The sequence below is a fragment of the Antennarius striatus genome, chromosome 20 (genome assembly GCF_040054535.1).
Source record: "Antennarius striatus isolate MH-2024 chromosome 20, ASM4005453v1, whole genome shotgun sequence".
In the NCBI taxonomy this organism is placed as follows: Eukaryota; Metazoa; Chordata; class Actinopteri; order Lophiiformes; family Antennariidae; genus Antennarius; species Antennarius striatus.
Genome location: NC_090795.1, coordinates 8,859,750 through 8,875,678, shown reverse-complemented (window position 1 = coordinate 8,875,678; position 15,929 = coordinate 8,859,750). Strand labels below are relative to the sequence as shown.

General features: G+C 40.8%; 1 protein-coding gene across 3 annotated transcripts in view; it reads left to right on the top strand.

Moving 5' to 3' along the window:
* sema5a (sema domain, seven thrombospondin repeats (type 1 and type 1-like), transmembrane domain (TM) and short cytoplasmic domain, (semaphorin) 5A) overlaps positions 1 to 15,929 on the top strand; it is a 112,673-nt gene that overhangs the window by 75,274 nt on the left and 21,470 nt on the right. For all 3 annotated transcript variants that reach the window (XM_068304485.1, XM_068304486.1, XM_068304487.1), the window contains 2 exons: positions 1,713 to 1,860; positions 10,997 to 11,222. In XM_068304485.1, the coding sequence (XP_068160586.1) occupies positions 1,713 to 1,860; positions 10,997 to 11,222 (374 nt within the window). The remainder of the gene's footprint in view (positions 1 to 1,712; positions 1,861 to 10,996; positions 11,223 to 15,929) is intronic.

Genomic DNA, 15,929 nt, shown 5'->3' with positions numbered 1-15,929 from the left:
TATTTTAGACATTGCAGTAATACTGTCTTGTAAAACGATGTAATTAGAGATGATGCATGCATCGTTGTGGCTTTTTTAATAGGCTGTGTCAATGAATTATGTAAAATGCATATGCATGTTCATTAAGATTTCAGATGGAATGTTCTTGAATGTAATTTTATGCAACACTGTCCATTACACCAGGGACAGAAATATAGCAAAGACTTGTCTGTGGTGGTACGAGTTAATCAGGTGTTCTGGTGTACGGCGTTCATCTTGTTCTCTGCCACATCAACAATATAAGTGGAGGTTTAATTGAAGTGAAGTTTACACATCTTTTCCCAAGATCGTCTGCCTCTTCCTGTGGTGTGAACTATTTGTCAGTTGTAAGGATTCAACAGAGTGGTGACAGCCTCACAGCCTTTTATGTATCATTTCTGTGTTCAGTCAAATAAAGTAGCTGTAGCTCAAAGATGTATAGTGTACATTCACTTTACAGCTTTAAAGTTGAGCTATCAGATCATAAAATATTTTAATATTGTAACTATGTTAATTATCTAGTAAGTATAATGCTTTAGTAACAGGGATCAATCTTTGTGACTCACCCTGTCCCACTGGTCAGCTCCACATGGAACTTTGAGCATCTTCTAAACATTTTTTTTTAGTCTTGCTAATCTGTAAACCTGCATTCTAGCAGCAGCTATAAGTCTCAGATTAGCCCACTGTATACTTCCAGCCCATTGTCAAACAGAACACAAGCAGAGGGGATACGTCATTGTTCCATGGGACAATTATTTTGAATGTCTTGTCTAACCAAAAGTCTATCCGATGTTTTATCCAAAAATACTTCCATTCCTAAAAAACCCCATTGTTCCAACACACAGACTCAATTTATGCACAAAATTTAAGTCACATTTATGACAGTTCTTTTACAGAAACCATCATTTTTTAAAATAAGATGTTTGGTGCAGTGACACTGTGGCGCAGTGGGTAACGCTGTTGCCTCACAGCAAGAAGGTTCTGAGCTCAAATCCTTTCTGTGCGGATTTTATATGTTCTGCGTGGGTTCTCTCCAGGTTCTCCAGCTTCCTCTCACAACCAAAAGCAAGAATCTTAGGTGAATTAGTCACACCAAATGGAGTTATTTGTCTTTTGTGTTTTTCGGGCCCCATGAAAAGCTAGCGTCTTGTCCAGAGTGTACCCCACCTTTTGCTTTAGTCGGCTGGGATAGGCTCTCGCCAACCTGTGAGCCGCAAAACAGATAACCAGTTGTAGGTGATTGAGAAGAAAGAAATTAGATGGATGGATGGACGAATATTTGGTGCGTTGAATTGTTACTCAATGAATATAATTGTTGCCATGATAATGACTTCTACCTTGCACAGCAAAAGAGAGCTTTTTCAGAACAATGGGCCTTCAGCGAAATTGGATTTGGATTTGGGGATAATGTGCTGTTCGACAAATAGGCTTTTGGTACAAAGGGACATTTTGGGGACTTCAGAGGTTTCAGAATAATTGACTGTCTTAGCTAAAAGCAAGCCTCAGACAAAGATCGCAGCTAGTCGGTGAGTACCGTCACAGTTCAGCAGCTGCACAGCCACATATTTCCCTCAAGAGTTCCCTGCTATAGTGTTACATACCATGTACTTAGTACTGCTTATAAATTCTTATAAATTCTCACTGGGTTTTAATTCTACGTCTGTTTCCCGGCTGTCATCCTACTTTCCTCTCAGGTACTGCAATGAACACCTACCCTGCCCTCCTCATGTCTACTGGTCAGCCTGGTCAGCATGGGAACGGTGCAATGTGCCTTGTGGCGGAGGCATCCAGTCACGACGCAGGACCTGTGAAAATGGCAATGACTGTCCCGGGTGTGGTCAGGTCTGTCACAAACTCATCTTTCTTTTGTCTGTTCATTGTTCAGCAACCAGGCTTTAGTCATCTGATGCGAGGAACCTTCACTGGTTTTTGAATTGGAACATCTAACGTGACCAAATCCCCCAGCTATATTTATACAGTGGCAGCAGGCATCCGATTTATTACCCAGACCTATTTAATACCACACACACACTTAGTAATCACTCCACATATGAATAGGCTTATTTTTATGCTGCAAAGCTTTCTCCAAGGCACAGATGATGCAAGGAAGCGTTGAAATACGAGCCTTCTTCGTGTTGACAGAATTATGTGATGCTCATTTTATTTCTGTTGCTATTTTCACTCAAACGCACGCGAGCTCTCATCCACAGACTGGTGGAAATAAAAGTGGATGAATATGATAGCTGTAGCCTCTCATGTCCCTCTTGAAAATACAGTACATAAAAAAAAATATAGGTCAGAGTCGATGCATGGGATCCTTGAAGTGTGTTCTGTTTGATTTTGTTTATTTTTGAGTTTTTCTTCAACATTTTGAGTTTGAGTTAGTTTAAAGGAAAAGCTGAAATGGTTATAATCAAGATTACACATAAAGGCATCCTTCATACTCTGTTTTCTTTTATGTAAATCTGCTTTTTCATGTTTCGAGATATAAAGACAGCGTGTAAAATTATAGCAATGTTGAGAAACACTGCCAAATGCTGAAAAAGCATTCAATGAGCCAAATCACATTTAGCTTTAAAAGCGCATCCCACAGGTCGCGTAATGTTCTGTGGTGAAACTTAATAACACACTGCAAGCTTTATGAAACATCCCACACAAGGCTTTGCAACCTTAAAAGTATATATAGTATCAAATAATTGCCCATGACACATTAGTAGCTGTAAAACACCCAAGTGAAAAGACTGACCTCCCATTAAGTCACAATTTAGCAATCACTCTACATTATCTGCTGCTATGTGTGCTTGTCTTAATTTCTAAAGCTCTTGTCAGTTGGCAGCTGTCGTGTTTCTGCCATAGCGTAGCAACCATTATTCTCACTGAAACATCCTGGGAATGTAGCGCCATTCTTGGAGGAACTTCAGAAAAGTGAAATGATGACAAGCACACAGGAATCTGAGGAACTTGTCACTGGGAAAGCCTGTCTTTGACTGTCTGTAGTTGTGGGTATTTTTGATGTTCGGAAACATGTTCAGGCTGACTGAGTAGGAAACGGCAGCGATAGCTTCCGTTGGTGTCAGCTGAGAATTGGTTTTTAACGATTATAGAGATGAGCTGGGTCAAAAGAGCACCCTGTATGAACTCAGTTTTCTCTCTCTGCATTTCACCTCCACCTCTCCTGTCTTTGACACATATTTTCTCTACAACTCTCGGACTTTAACTTGTCATCCCCTTTTGTTTTGTTTACTCATTTACTCCCTGTCTTCCAACAGAGCAACATGGACATAATTGGGGCCGTGGCAGCCACTAGAGGTTTAATTACATTCATTTTTCACAGACGGCTGCTCTTTCCTGGGGAGGGCTTTATTTGGACAGCTTCACCAACTTACCTGCTGCATATTTATTCCCAATCAAAGACAATTCTTCTCATATTAATGTGTAACAATTCATTCCTTGCACTTGCAGCCCAAGTGTTGAAGGCAGGCAAGAGCTTTTGAAATGCCATGCACCTTAACTGTGGAGTATAAAAATTGTAACTTGGTGTTTGATGATCAAAGATATTGCAGATTTTTTTTTTTTTTATTTCGTCAAGGACCCCCTCCTGGAAAAAAGGGAAAAGTGTGGCGGAGTTCGTTTTTTATGTTCCATCTGTCTGTTTTCTCCACCCCCGGCCAGATCCATGTTTAATTAAACAGAAGGAGACCAGACACACAATCTCACGCACACACGTTGCAGCGTCTGTCATCACAGCTACTTTTTTAAACCAGACACCCTACAGAGAACTGAAAAGAGGAACACTGTTTGTATCTCCGATGCTGGTGCGTGTACGTACGCGGGTGCATTCTGTCAGGATTGATATCGCCGTAGCCACCTGTGGTCAGCTTCAGGCGTTTGCCAGACTTTAATCAACAGCGGCAAGCTCACATCTGCTTGGTGTTTGACCGAGATGTCTTATTTTGAAAAGTGCTACAAGATGGACTGAAGTTGGCGATACCCGTCTCAAGTCAAGATGTGCTTTAAGGAAAAATGCTTAACAGAAAATCTATTTCGTTGTTGCCCTTTTGTGATTCCTTGTTGATCCCTGAAGAAAACTTCTCAATACTTACAAGTTCTCCACAGGGAGCTGACAGCAGAGTCAGATGGAGAGCCGCTCAAGTGAATCCAGTAAGGATTTGGGTCAAGGACACTTCATGTTAAACAAAGGTCTCTTGTCAGACTTTTGCAACCTACCCTTCAAACAAGATGCTGCCACGTGCATGATTAAAGAAATAAATTCCCTTGAAGCCTAATTCCCATCAAACCTGCTCTAATGTCGTCACATGTGTCGTTGCCCAAAGCCTCAGCAGTCTTATTATCGTGGAAGAATTTAGTCCTGAGGTGCTCGGTGCCTCATTTTGCTGATGCAAAAGGCCACATGGCTGTAACTTCATCAGTGGATGCTCTGGTCCATGCAGCGCTGCTCCATCTCTCTCTTTTTACTATATCTGCGCCACAGGCTCAAATCCCCCAAAGAGATGGCAAATTATGGGGTGAAAAGAAACAAGTGAAGCTTGCGTAGCTTGGTAGTGATGTACTGCCCTCAAGGACTGTACTAACTCTGTCATCCCATGCGTAGTGGCTCAAAAACTCAAAAACCAGGAAAGAGGATGAGAGCTCAGTCAGCCAACCTTGGATGACACAGAGTAAAGACATCTTTCATTTCCAAATCAATGAAGCAATGTAGCAGTATTCATTAAAGATTAGAATTGAAGATAATTTAGAGGCTAAGGTGTGTTGTTGCTAAAACCATGAATAAAACAGTTTTGATGCAGTCCCCATGTCATGTTGAAAGCCACATGTATTTTTTCAAGGCTGGCTGAGGATTAATGGCAAGTTCTTTTGGACAGAATCAATGTTCCTGTGCCTAATAGAAATAAAAGTAGTTTTCTATTTATTATTATTCATGCTACACTCAGTGTATCTGCTAGGAGTTATTTTTTTCATCTTTAGAAGCAAAAAAAAAAAAACCTCACACAGACTTGTTCTACCTACATAATGCATCATAGCAAACATAGGCTTTTACTTCAGCTTTGTCTCTGACTCGTTAACACCCACACAGATGGATTTCTGTGTGACTATCTGTTACTCCAACAATAAGTTTATCAGAGTTTTATAAGAGAAACTGAAAGGCTCATTTTTTTACATTGTGAGGAGCATCCCAGTTAATGCCTGGATCCAACGCAGCTACATAACACGACATCGCCTGTCTCTGGGTGAAAACACTGTATCCACACAACCATATGTTTCTTGTTTGCAAGGCGAGGAATCGTCACATTTGTTCATTGTTATATTTAAATAAGCCCATTCACTTTTAACTTAGACTTCCACACGGTGAGTTCTCATTCAGGCTGCGGAGGTGGAACTTCAGAAACACGGCCACAAAGTTAAACTTTGAGACTGAGAAATTTTCATATTTACCACTTTCATCCGATCGTGATCAACTCAAACATGTCAGCCACACCACAGTAATGAAACTATGTTTGAGAGTGCGACACATACATAAGTACATCAGTACATTTACTCTAATGTTGCACTCGAACACTACATAAAGGTACCTGAACTTCTAATTTACATAATTCGGAAAATACTGAACATTTCACTTCACATTACAGTATTAATTTTATACTGTTTCAAGTTTCTTTTCAGATTACAAAGTCCTAAAATTACAAACAAGTTTATTATTTTGAGTCTGAGTGTTTCTGACAAACTGTTTATTGATTATTGTGCTATGAAATTTTGCTACTTCTTCAAATATTTTTTTGAACAATCCCTTCATATTTTATTAGAGTTCAGTGAAAACAGAGCTGGATGTTAAAAAAAAAAAGCTCACTTTTAGTGACATGTGCTTCTGACAGAAAGCAATGCTACAACCTTACAGAATATGATGCATTTTCACAGATTGAAAATACAGTAATGGAAATCATCCGAAGAAGCAGCAGTAATATTAATTTTAAAATGCGTACAGTTTTATTGCCTAAAAGACAATTGTCTTTTATTGTCACCTACAATTGTAATTTATTGTCACCTACATATTTGTTTGGTATTTGATATCAGTTGATGCCCACAGACCCCACAAGCAAATAAATCCAATCAGTTGCACCATATTTTATGTAGCTCCAAAAGAAAAAAGTTAAATTAGATCCAGCTAAAGTTTAAAAAGTTACAACTAGACTGTAAATGGCTCCCTGGAATTCTCTTTAATTCTTAGTATTTGATGAAAGAAGATGTGCTCCAGAGATCAGCAGGCTTTTGGTATTTCCTACTTTCGACTATAAAGCTCATCAGACATCTTTCAAAACCAAGGAACATTCTTCTCTGCTGAATTCTTTCTTTCTGTCACTGTTAAATAAGTAAAATAGAGGGCCATGCATAACTTCTGATGGGCAAGCTACTTAATGAAACCGAGAGCAGTTCTATTTACCTGTAGAGAATTCAGAAGTGCAGCTGGGCTGTGAAATGAAAGTTAAGTGCCCGGTGTTTGTGAGGCCAGACACTGGTGTGTTCTTTGTATTGTTCAGTGTTATTTTCTTCGTGTGCGTGTGTGTGTGTGTGTAGGTATGTGTGTGCGTTTGTGCATGTGTGTGCATGTGTATTGGTACAGAGCCAGGAGACCTGCTATTGGCTGACAACGGGCTTCATTACAAAGTCCAACTGGTGGAGAGACAGGCGGAAGAGAGAGATAGAGAGAGAGAGAGTGTTTGATAAAGTGTGTTGCGGTCGGTGCTGCTAATTGAACTTATGTGTCACCGGGACTTGAGGAACATTAGGACTCCGTCTCTGTGGACTCGACCACAATAAAGATTTAGGCACTGAGATTAGTCACTCTCACATCTCACATCTGGAGTGTTCACTTAAACGTCAGGGTACAAGTGTGTCGCCAACTCTCATGCATGCTTCCTCTCCCTTTACCCCCCTCCTTCTCTAACAGCTCTGCCAGTCCAATAAGAAGCATAATGTCTGTAATGAGGGTAGAAGACTGGAAAGTCACGATGCCTTATTATTCACCTCCCACAGCTGGCCAGACACCACAGAGAGCCTTTGTGCCTACACTGCGCTCACTGCTCTCCCCAAATACAAAGTAAAAATACACATATTTCACTCTCGACTTCAAATTCATATATTCTTCAATAACAATAATAAAGAGAAAGGCTGGGGGCTTGTACTTCCCCAGCACTCAAACTCTGTGCTGACATACAGACCCTCTATTTGTCTTTTTTTGCTCCTCTTCCTCCTCAACTTGTATTCCCTTGGCCTGTAACGGCTAAAAAAGAAGCAGGAAAGGTCTGAGGAGGGAGACGGAGTGAGATAGGAGTTGCCTGAATCCATAACGCAGCCATAAACTACAAGTACTTCACACACACACACACACACACACACACACACACAGACCCACACACACAAACACACACACAGCCTGACCACTAGTTCCATCCTGACTAACCAGGCCGTCTTGTGTGAGGCTGTGAAGATGCTATCAGGCGTCTTCCCACCCGGCTCTCCTGAGCTCCGGCCAAAAGCCCATTTCATCGCTCCACTCTTGCAGCAGCTGCCAGTTAAAGGTATTGCAAGGCATAAAATCTCTGCTCTCCAGAAATCAAACCACTGACTGAATTTAATTTTGCATTCCAAATGCCACTTGTTACGTTTAGCAGCTTTTCTCCAATAGATTTCGGTCTCAGTTAATACCTCTAAAATTGAGATGAGAGTGTGGTGGAAATATTTCCTGTTTTTGATGTTTTTTTTGTGAAATGTCACATTTAAAAAGCACATTTTCACCGTCTTTATGCCTCACCATCTGAACAATGAATCAAACTTTAATTATAATATAGTTTGTTTTTTTTCATGGGAACATTTACACAGTCAACATGTAATATATGCCCCAAATGACCTATTCTCTGCTCTGGCTCTGAAAATGCCATTTGCTAGCGGGTGTAAGTGTGCGCTTGAATGAAGGAATTTTATGAGCAGAGACATACTGATGTTTATTTTACATCCTCAGGTCCATTTTTAAATGCATTATTCAAAATGTTATGAAAATTGCTACGCAACGCAGGTGGACTGGATATGTTTTTGTTATTCTAGCAGATTTTATATTCGGGTTGCAGTCGATATAAAAGGGGTCTTTTTTTTTGCGAGAAAAAGCAATAAACTGTCTCCAGCCCTTTAGCATTTGTTATTGGATGTCCTTGTCCACAGCAGAGGGTCAACCTCTTTTTTCATATTTCAGGCCCCTATGAGTTAGAAGGGCAATACGGGGGACCACCATTATACCTTCAAGACAGTATTTAAATTTTCATCATCCCAGATTATTAGCATTGCTATCGGCGTTATATTTATGGTTACTATTCAGCTGTTTTTATTTGATTTTCAAAGTAACAGTCAGCAAACAGACCATTCACACAAATACTTTCATCAGAGCCATAGTCGTCAACAAGTGGCTGCTTTCCTTCTGTATAAATATCCCGAATTAAATTTGCATCATTCTGACTCAACAGCTGTTTATCGGTTGTGCTAAGCTTCACCGCTGCACTCTTTATCGAAATCCTGGCACATTTAGAAAGCAAGCAGTTGAACACCACAATTAATATAATTCATGGTTCTATGACGCACAGTAAATGTCAGAATGGAGTGAGAATTCTTTAGTGCGCTCTTTCAGAATAAATTTCTGACAGGTAGGACTCATAGCATCAGTATTGTATGTCTTGGAATAATTTTTGTTCATCAAACAAAGTTTAATGTTTTGGATTTTAAAAAGGGCTGTTTTTTTATTTTATAACTGCCACCAAACCCTTTAAGTGCCACTGAAAAACCTGAGGGCAGTAAAGATGAGGCTTTTAAGCTTGGAACCACTTAAAACGAGCAATATCATCCAAATGTCACAATGTTGTGTCCTTACTTTGGAGTTGTGAGCATCACAGCCAATTTCCACTCTCTGATTGATCCATTTAAAGGACTTTAGTGGCCTAAAGAGCTTTAAGGTTACAGAATGTCACAACAGGAGAGGGAGCAAAATTTTGACCGAAGAAAGAAACACACTATAAACCCTCTGGTTTGCTTTGAAAAGGTTCCCGTCGTAGATGTCAGTCCTCTCAGCATGCCACACAGCTTTTGAAGTTTGCTCAGTCAATGGGACATCTCTGTGACTCACACATTGACCACCTTGCTGCATATATATTTAGCTGCAGTTGATGTGAATGCCTTCACAGACTTTGAATGAGGTTTAGCTCTAAATCCAGTAATTATCTTCTAAGACTTCTGCTTCAACACTAATCCTATGAGAAAACAGGAGAGAGAGAAAAAAAACGCTTACCAGACAAGTCTCATTAAATATTTACTCTGTTTGGCCACCATCAACAACTCACACAACAAACACCCACAGATCGCCCCCCCCCCCCCATTCATGCCATGTGTTGCTGTCGTTGCAGCCGGCGGCGAGACGTTGAGGTGAAATTTTTTCTCCTTTTCATTAGTTGCTGATAACCACAGATTGTGAGCTGGTCTGTGATGCGTGATGATATTAAATATTAATGTCTGGAGATGATTACCGTGCTAGATGGAGAGAGGCAGGAAGTGCAGTGGAGGTGACACCCTCATTCATCACTTGGGCCTAACAGAATCTAAATCTTCCATGTGTTTTTAACCTTGGTACCCTGGGGAAGAGAGTTGTGGGGAAGGCAGAGGGAGACGGAGATGAGCGTAGATAGAGACCAAAAGAAACAAGAAGAAGAGAGCGTGCTGACACAATGCCACTTCTAAACAGGGTGTGAAAAAGATTCGGAAAGAGCTTAAAGATAGAAAGACGGATGGAGAAAGAGCGACCATGAAAGAGCACAAAAGAGGAGCTAAGACGGACCTGCACACCGTATAATGTATGGTGCACCTCTCTTCGGCTGACCTGTCAGCCTATCCCATGTGACAAGCTGACGGATGTGCAGAAAGGAACTCTTATCTTATTTTGTCAAGGTCTGGCAGTCACTCAAGGGCTATTCAGCATAAATAAACAAGTACAGGGAAAATGGCAGTCATCTCTCCTCCTCTGCGGTGTCATTTTCTCCAGTCGTATCACTACCTCCACCTTTATATTCATTTAGCTGGGTACAAAAGGGGTCTATTACCCACCTATTATCTGCTTAAATCATATCACCCTATATAAGGCAGCGCCGAAGAAGCAGACTATGTTTCTCAATCGCTAGTCCAAATAGATGTTGGCCAAGAGAAGAGGTGGAAAAATATATACTTTTGTATGAGAAACACACATCGTACCGTTAGAGCTTCATTCCTCTGTTTTTTGTTTTTGCTTTTTGGCTCTCAGAGCCACATGCTGATTGAAGAAACACTTCTGGTTGCCTTCTTTTTTCTCTTCTTTCCATTTATTTTTTCATTCAACATTTCTACCCTTCTCTTATTCCTCCCTTTTCTCCTCCACCCTCTCCTTTTGCTTATACATTAAACTTTATCAATGACCTTTCCTGCCTGCCTTGTTACCAGGTACAAGTAACGTACATGTGAATACATCCTTAGTCAGTGCTTTCAGGCAGACTGGCATGCTGCGTTTAGTCAGGAAAACAGTGCTTGCTGGGTTTGACAGGAGCGTTTTGGGGAATGAGCAATACGGGATCTGGCATCATGCAACACAGTAAAGCAGCCAGAACTGGAATCAAGAGGCTTTGAAGGATGACTGATGATAAAAGCTTTGAAAAGGATGTTTATTTCCTCATAAATTAAGTTGTGTAATTTCATAGTAGTCACTGCAGAGAATATCCAAGGCCATTGTCCTGTCCATTATCAGGTTCTGGAAACACAACATAAATACCTGTCTGAGCTTGTCATGTGTAATTATTGATTTTAATTATTTGTGATGATCTACTCTGGCTCTTAGGCATGACTATCATGCTCACCATGAAAATAAAAACTAAATCCAGCAAAAGTGCTCTCATTGCAGGAGTACCAGTCGTGCAACTCCTTGCCGTGTCCTGACCTGAAAAAGACCACGCCCTGGACCCCCTGGACCCCGGTCAACATCTCTGACAACGGTGGCCACTATGAGCAGCGTTTCCGCTACACATGCAAAGCTCGCATCCCAGATCCCAGCCTGCTGGAAGTGGGCAGGCAAAGGATCGAGATGCGCTACTGTTCCAGCGATGGATCCACCGGCTGCTCCACCGATGGTGAGTGCAGAGTGGAGGAGACGGAGGGTCTCTTTGCAACCATCTCAAACTCTGAACGCGGCCTCCTCGCTTCAGTCCATTCCTTCTGTCTGTTATTCGTAGATCTTTCCTCTTTACTTTACTCAAACTTTCTTCCTCTCTCTTTTTCACTCTGGCGTTTGCATCATGTCCCCTTCTACCTCGGTTTTATCGCTAAATCAGAGCATCAGGCCTGTTAATGAACATCCAATCCACAAAGCCGATAAGCAGTTTACAACTAATTTTAGCTGTCCCATGTCGACGCAAATGCTCGACTCAAATTATCGTCTTGCAGAAGCACAAACACTTCTTATCCATCACCTCAGTTACTCCCCTTTGCTTTTCCCTGATCAGTCAACCCCACCCTGGTGAATCGAGCATGTTTGTGCAAACAGGCTACTAATTGACAAGTTGTTTATGTTGTCAAGTGGAAAGATCCATATTATAACGGAGCCAGGCAGGGTGGCACCTCACCACAGCAAAGGCACTCCAAATACAGATACAGCAGTTAAAGTTTGTTTATGACCTTGTTGAGGAAAAAACGGATTTTCTTTTTAGAGCTTTGGAGTTAGCGCCTGGCTAAGCTGCGGTAGCCTCCCATCACTTTTGAGTTCATGCGTGTCTCTGGGTGGTCTGTCGCCACGCCACTTACACACCACATACAGCAGTAATAACCAGTGTTAGCCTGTATGAACACCATCATTTGGGTTTTCTCTCATGTGATCTCTCTCCATCTGCTCACTTCTGATTATTAATTCTTCTTGGATTGCTGTCACCCACACAAGTTGTACTTCACAATCTGAAGCCAACACTTAAATGTTCCTAAAGGGTTTTAAAAAGAGTGCTGACAAGAACAGAGAAAACCTGACTGCATACTCAAAGCTTAAAGAGAGGAGACAGCTACACATTCAAGGCATTGGCGAACAAAGACTTGAGCTTTAATAGGTCTGTTTTGTTCCTGATTAGTGGGAGGAAGTAAGAGACTCTATGTGTTTCATTAAAGGTTGTCACCAGTAGCTTCGACATCACATTAGCTTCTGTGTTAATTATACCAAATGAGAAGTGAAGGCTGGGGGTGCAGCACTCACTCGTATGTCAGTCTGTGCAAGCAGATGGAGTTCTCTGAGCCGCGTGGCATAAGCTTCAAATCCCTCCAAACAGCGATGTACAAACATAGGTGTTGTTTTCATGAATTTTCATCTGGTATAACTGGAAACAGCACCCGCTCAGCTCTCAAAGGTACAAATTACCAGCAGTGTGGTGGGTTAGAGCAAGACTAGTTAGAGGTTGTAATTCTCCTGTTAATAGACTCAGACTTCATTATATGCTCAGTGCTAAAGGTTATTAACAGCAGTGAAGTGTCATAATGCTACTGCACTTTCCACCAGCACTGGCATTTGAACTAGATTAGTAATTAACATCACTGCAGGCAGTTTTGCACTTGATGTCAAATTGTGGCCTAATGAACAAAACTGGGATTTGATATAAAAAATATGGATTTTTTTTTTTTGTAAATTAAATAAATTCCTCTCTGAAATCAAATCCTCATTTACCCAGATATGCAGTTCTTCTTTTTAAGTACAATCCATGTACATTTGATGACAACTGCAATGAATAAACTTCAGTATAGAATATGAAAGTTGGTTTTTTTTCCTCACTCTGGTTGCAGGGTACAGGCTGAGTGAAAACAAGACATATTGAGGTGTACAGTACTTTGCCTCTATGTGCCGCTACTCTCCTCTTGTCCCATGATGATTGTTCATCTCCAGACTTCAATATGATTCACTTCTCAGAGGAGTTTCAGGTCATAACTGTCAGAAAAGCAGATGGGCTCCAGTGATCCACTTCTTCATTTCAACCATTATCAAACTTACCATCCATCTTAAGAGCACTGGTGGGGCTTGAAGTACTTTTTTATTCCCGTTTTTGTGCCGGAATATGTACAGTTGTTTGTGTGTCTGCATGCACATAAGGGTGCATGTGTGTGTGTGTGTGTGTGTGTGTGTGTGTGTGTGTGTGTGTGTGTGTGTGTGTTTACATCATATTTTTTCATCATATGTTCTCTTACCACCCTTTACCTGTCACAGATGCATGGGGGTGCTGAACCCCTGAGACAGTAGTCAGCTTCACTCAAAGCAAACAGCCACTGCAGAATAATTGCATTCACATGGTGGTGTGTATTGATGTCCACCACTAGAGCAAAGATCCCCCCGAGAATCTCAGCACCCAAATAAATGCTCTCTCAACCGATAAAGATTAGGTATCTGCATCAAGGGGCTTATTTTCGATCAGCAAAGTTTTTTGAAAAGTATAATCAATCCGTCGTTTAGAAATAATTGCATTCATTTGCAAAAGACCTTAAGTAAAGATAATTTATATCATTACTTTGTTCCTTTACTTTCATTGCTGAGCGGATAGAGGACGCTTTTGGAATATTAACCGGCCATCGGCATCAAATATGAGCTTAGCCAACCTGACTGACAGCGTGGGGGTGTCTGCAGGGATGTTCTGTCCACAACTACTGGTTACTAACCCAATGACGTATGTTCCCTAACAGATAGCTTGAGATAAACTGTATGTGCAAAACAATGCCATGCACATTTCAGCTTAGCGGGACTTATGTCATATCCCATAATAAACTCATAGATCGAGCAGTCCATTCTTTTAACCAAAAAACAAGAATATTCTACCATTTCATTCCCAGTCACACAGCAGAAAATTTCACCAAATTCTAAAAGTGACGAGTATTACTAGAATTTTAAATTGTAGTGTAAAGGATTTCAAATGTCATCCTTTATGCGACTTGATATTGAAAATAATAATCTATACTTTAATCATCCCTCTTGGGGAAATTCTTTTTACACTCACACTTCACACATGTACATACAGTATATATGTGTTAATTACACACACGGGTTACAGGTTACAGGCCCCTAAACACAGCACACACTAGGGGCCTGTAGGCATGCAAATAGTCAATAGAGGACAGATAGAGTACAAGGGAGGCGGAGTGACGGGTCGCTGCCCAATGAGCATCTTATGGGGGGGGTGGTGCCTTGCTCAGGGGCACCTCGGCGGTGGCTGGGAGGTGAGCCGACACCTCCCACCGTCGACTCACACTCAGTTGGATGTTCTGGCGGGACCCCTGATGGCTGGGCGATCCTGTCTTCAAGACAATTGCTCTACCGCTGAGCCACTGCCGCCCCACCACCATGTGAATAGTGATCAGATTTTCGTGAAACCTGTGTTTGAGCGCAGATGATGGGTAATTTTCTGTTGTCAGTGAGGTAAAACATGTCTTCAGGTTGTGTTTGTAAAAAAAAACATCTCCTACGTATATCCGTGTTTATCATTCAGGGAGTTTAAAGGGACTTACACTCTCCCCTGCAGCCAGATCTCATTGATGCTTCTTCCCAGCTACTCAATAAAAAGTCCGCTTTGCCATGTTGTCTCAGATCTTCTCTGTTTCTTCCTGTATAGACAGAATCTCACCATATATTGAGCGTCAGAGCCACAGATAATCCCGATATTTGTCATGTTATAGTGTGGTTGGGGATGCAGCACATGCTATTGACATACACCTGAATGTCTCCTTTGTGATGATCAGATATGAACAAGTACCCCCATTCTCCCTTCAATTCAGAGAATAAATTGTGCAGATATTTTAGCGATTTGCCCTATTGCTCCACAGCTCCTCTTTCTTCCTGTCTCGTTGTCTCTTATAGTAAAATCTCTATCTGTCTTTATTATGAGAGATGAATTATGAATCTATGAATTAACCAAGCATTTTACAGTGCTCTTTTATGCAGCAAACTGACTGGTTTCATACCAGTGATCATAGCTTAATGATAGAGATAAGTTAATTGCTTAATATCTGTGAGTTAAAGACCTCTCTTGCCACATGCTATAGACTTACAGAGATGCATTTATAAATGGAACGTCCTGCAGGCTTGTTAAAAATGGCTTTTGTTTTTCTGCCTGTTATGTGAGTCTTCAATTCTTAATGGTGTGTGCCTTTATTTATATATGTATTTATTCATCTATTCATTTATTTGACAGGGACAATGCAGTCAAACATAGTTACAAGTTTGCAGCTGATTTGATAGACGTAGAGTTTACTGCTCGTGATAATTCTCAACTCCAGTTTTCACGCTAAGCCTACAGCTATACATTAATTAACACAATTAATATTATTAAGTGGTTGACACATTTTTTTCATGTGCTTTTTTTCACACTGTTTTAATGATGTGTTCTTCAGAAAGAGCTGCAGAAGAGTGTCTTATTCAAAGAAAGTAGTGGGACTGTAGTGGGACTGTTTGTGTGTGTGTGTGTGTGGGGGGGTTATTAGTTTTGTGTAGTTGACAGATTTAATGAACCTTAGAGGAAGAGTCCGCATGTGGTAAAAAATATTTTGCAGAGTAAAACCAGTCAAAGGGAAACCGTATCCTTTTTTAGATAGTGTTAAGATTGCTGTTCCCATATATAATGTTGGCAAATACACCTTTGTCTTAGTAAGTGTTGAACTATTCATCCTTTATTCAAAAAAGAGATACACAAAAGCAGGCTTCACATTCCTCACTGGTGACGTTTTATTTTGTCAGCTGAAATAACAAGTGTCCCCAGAAGATCTTATCAACTGTTGTTAGCCAGGTTATTAAACTAATGCTTGTGCCATGAATTTGTAGAAAG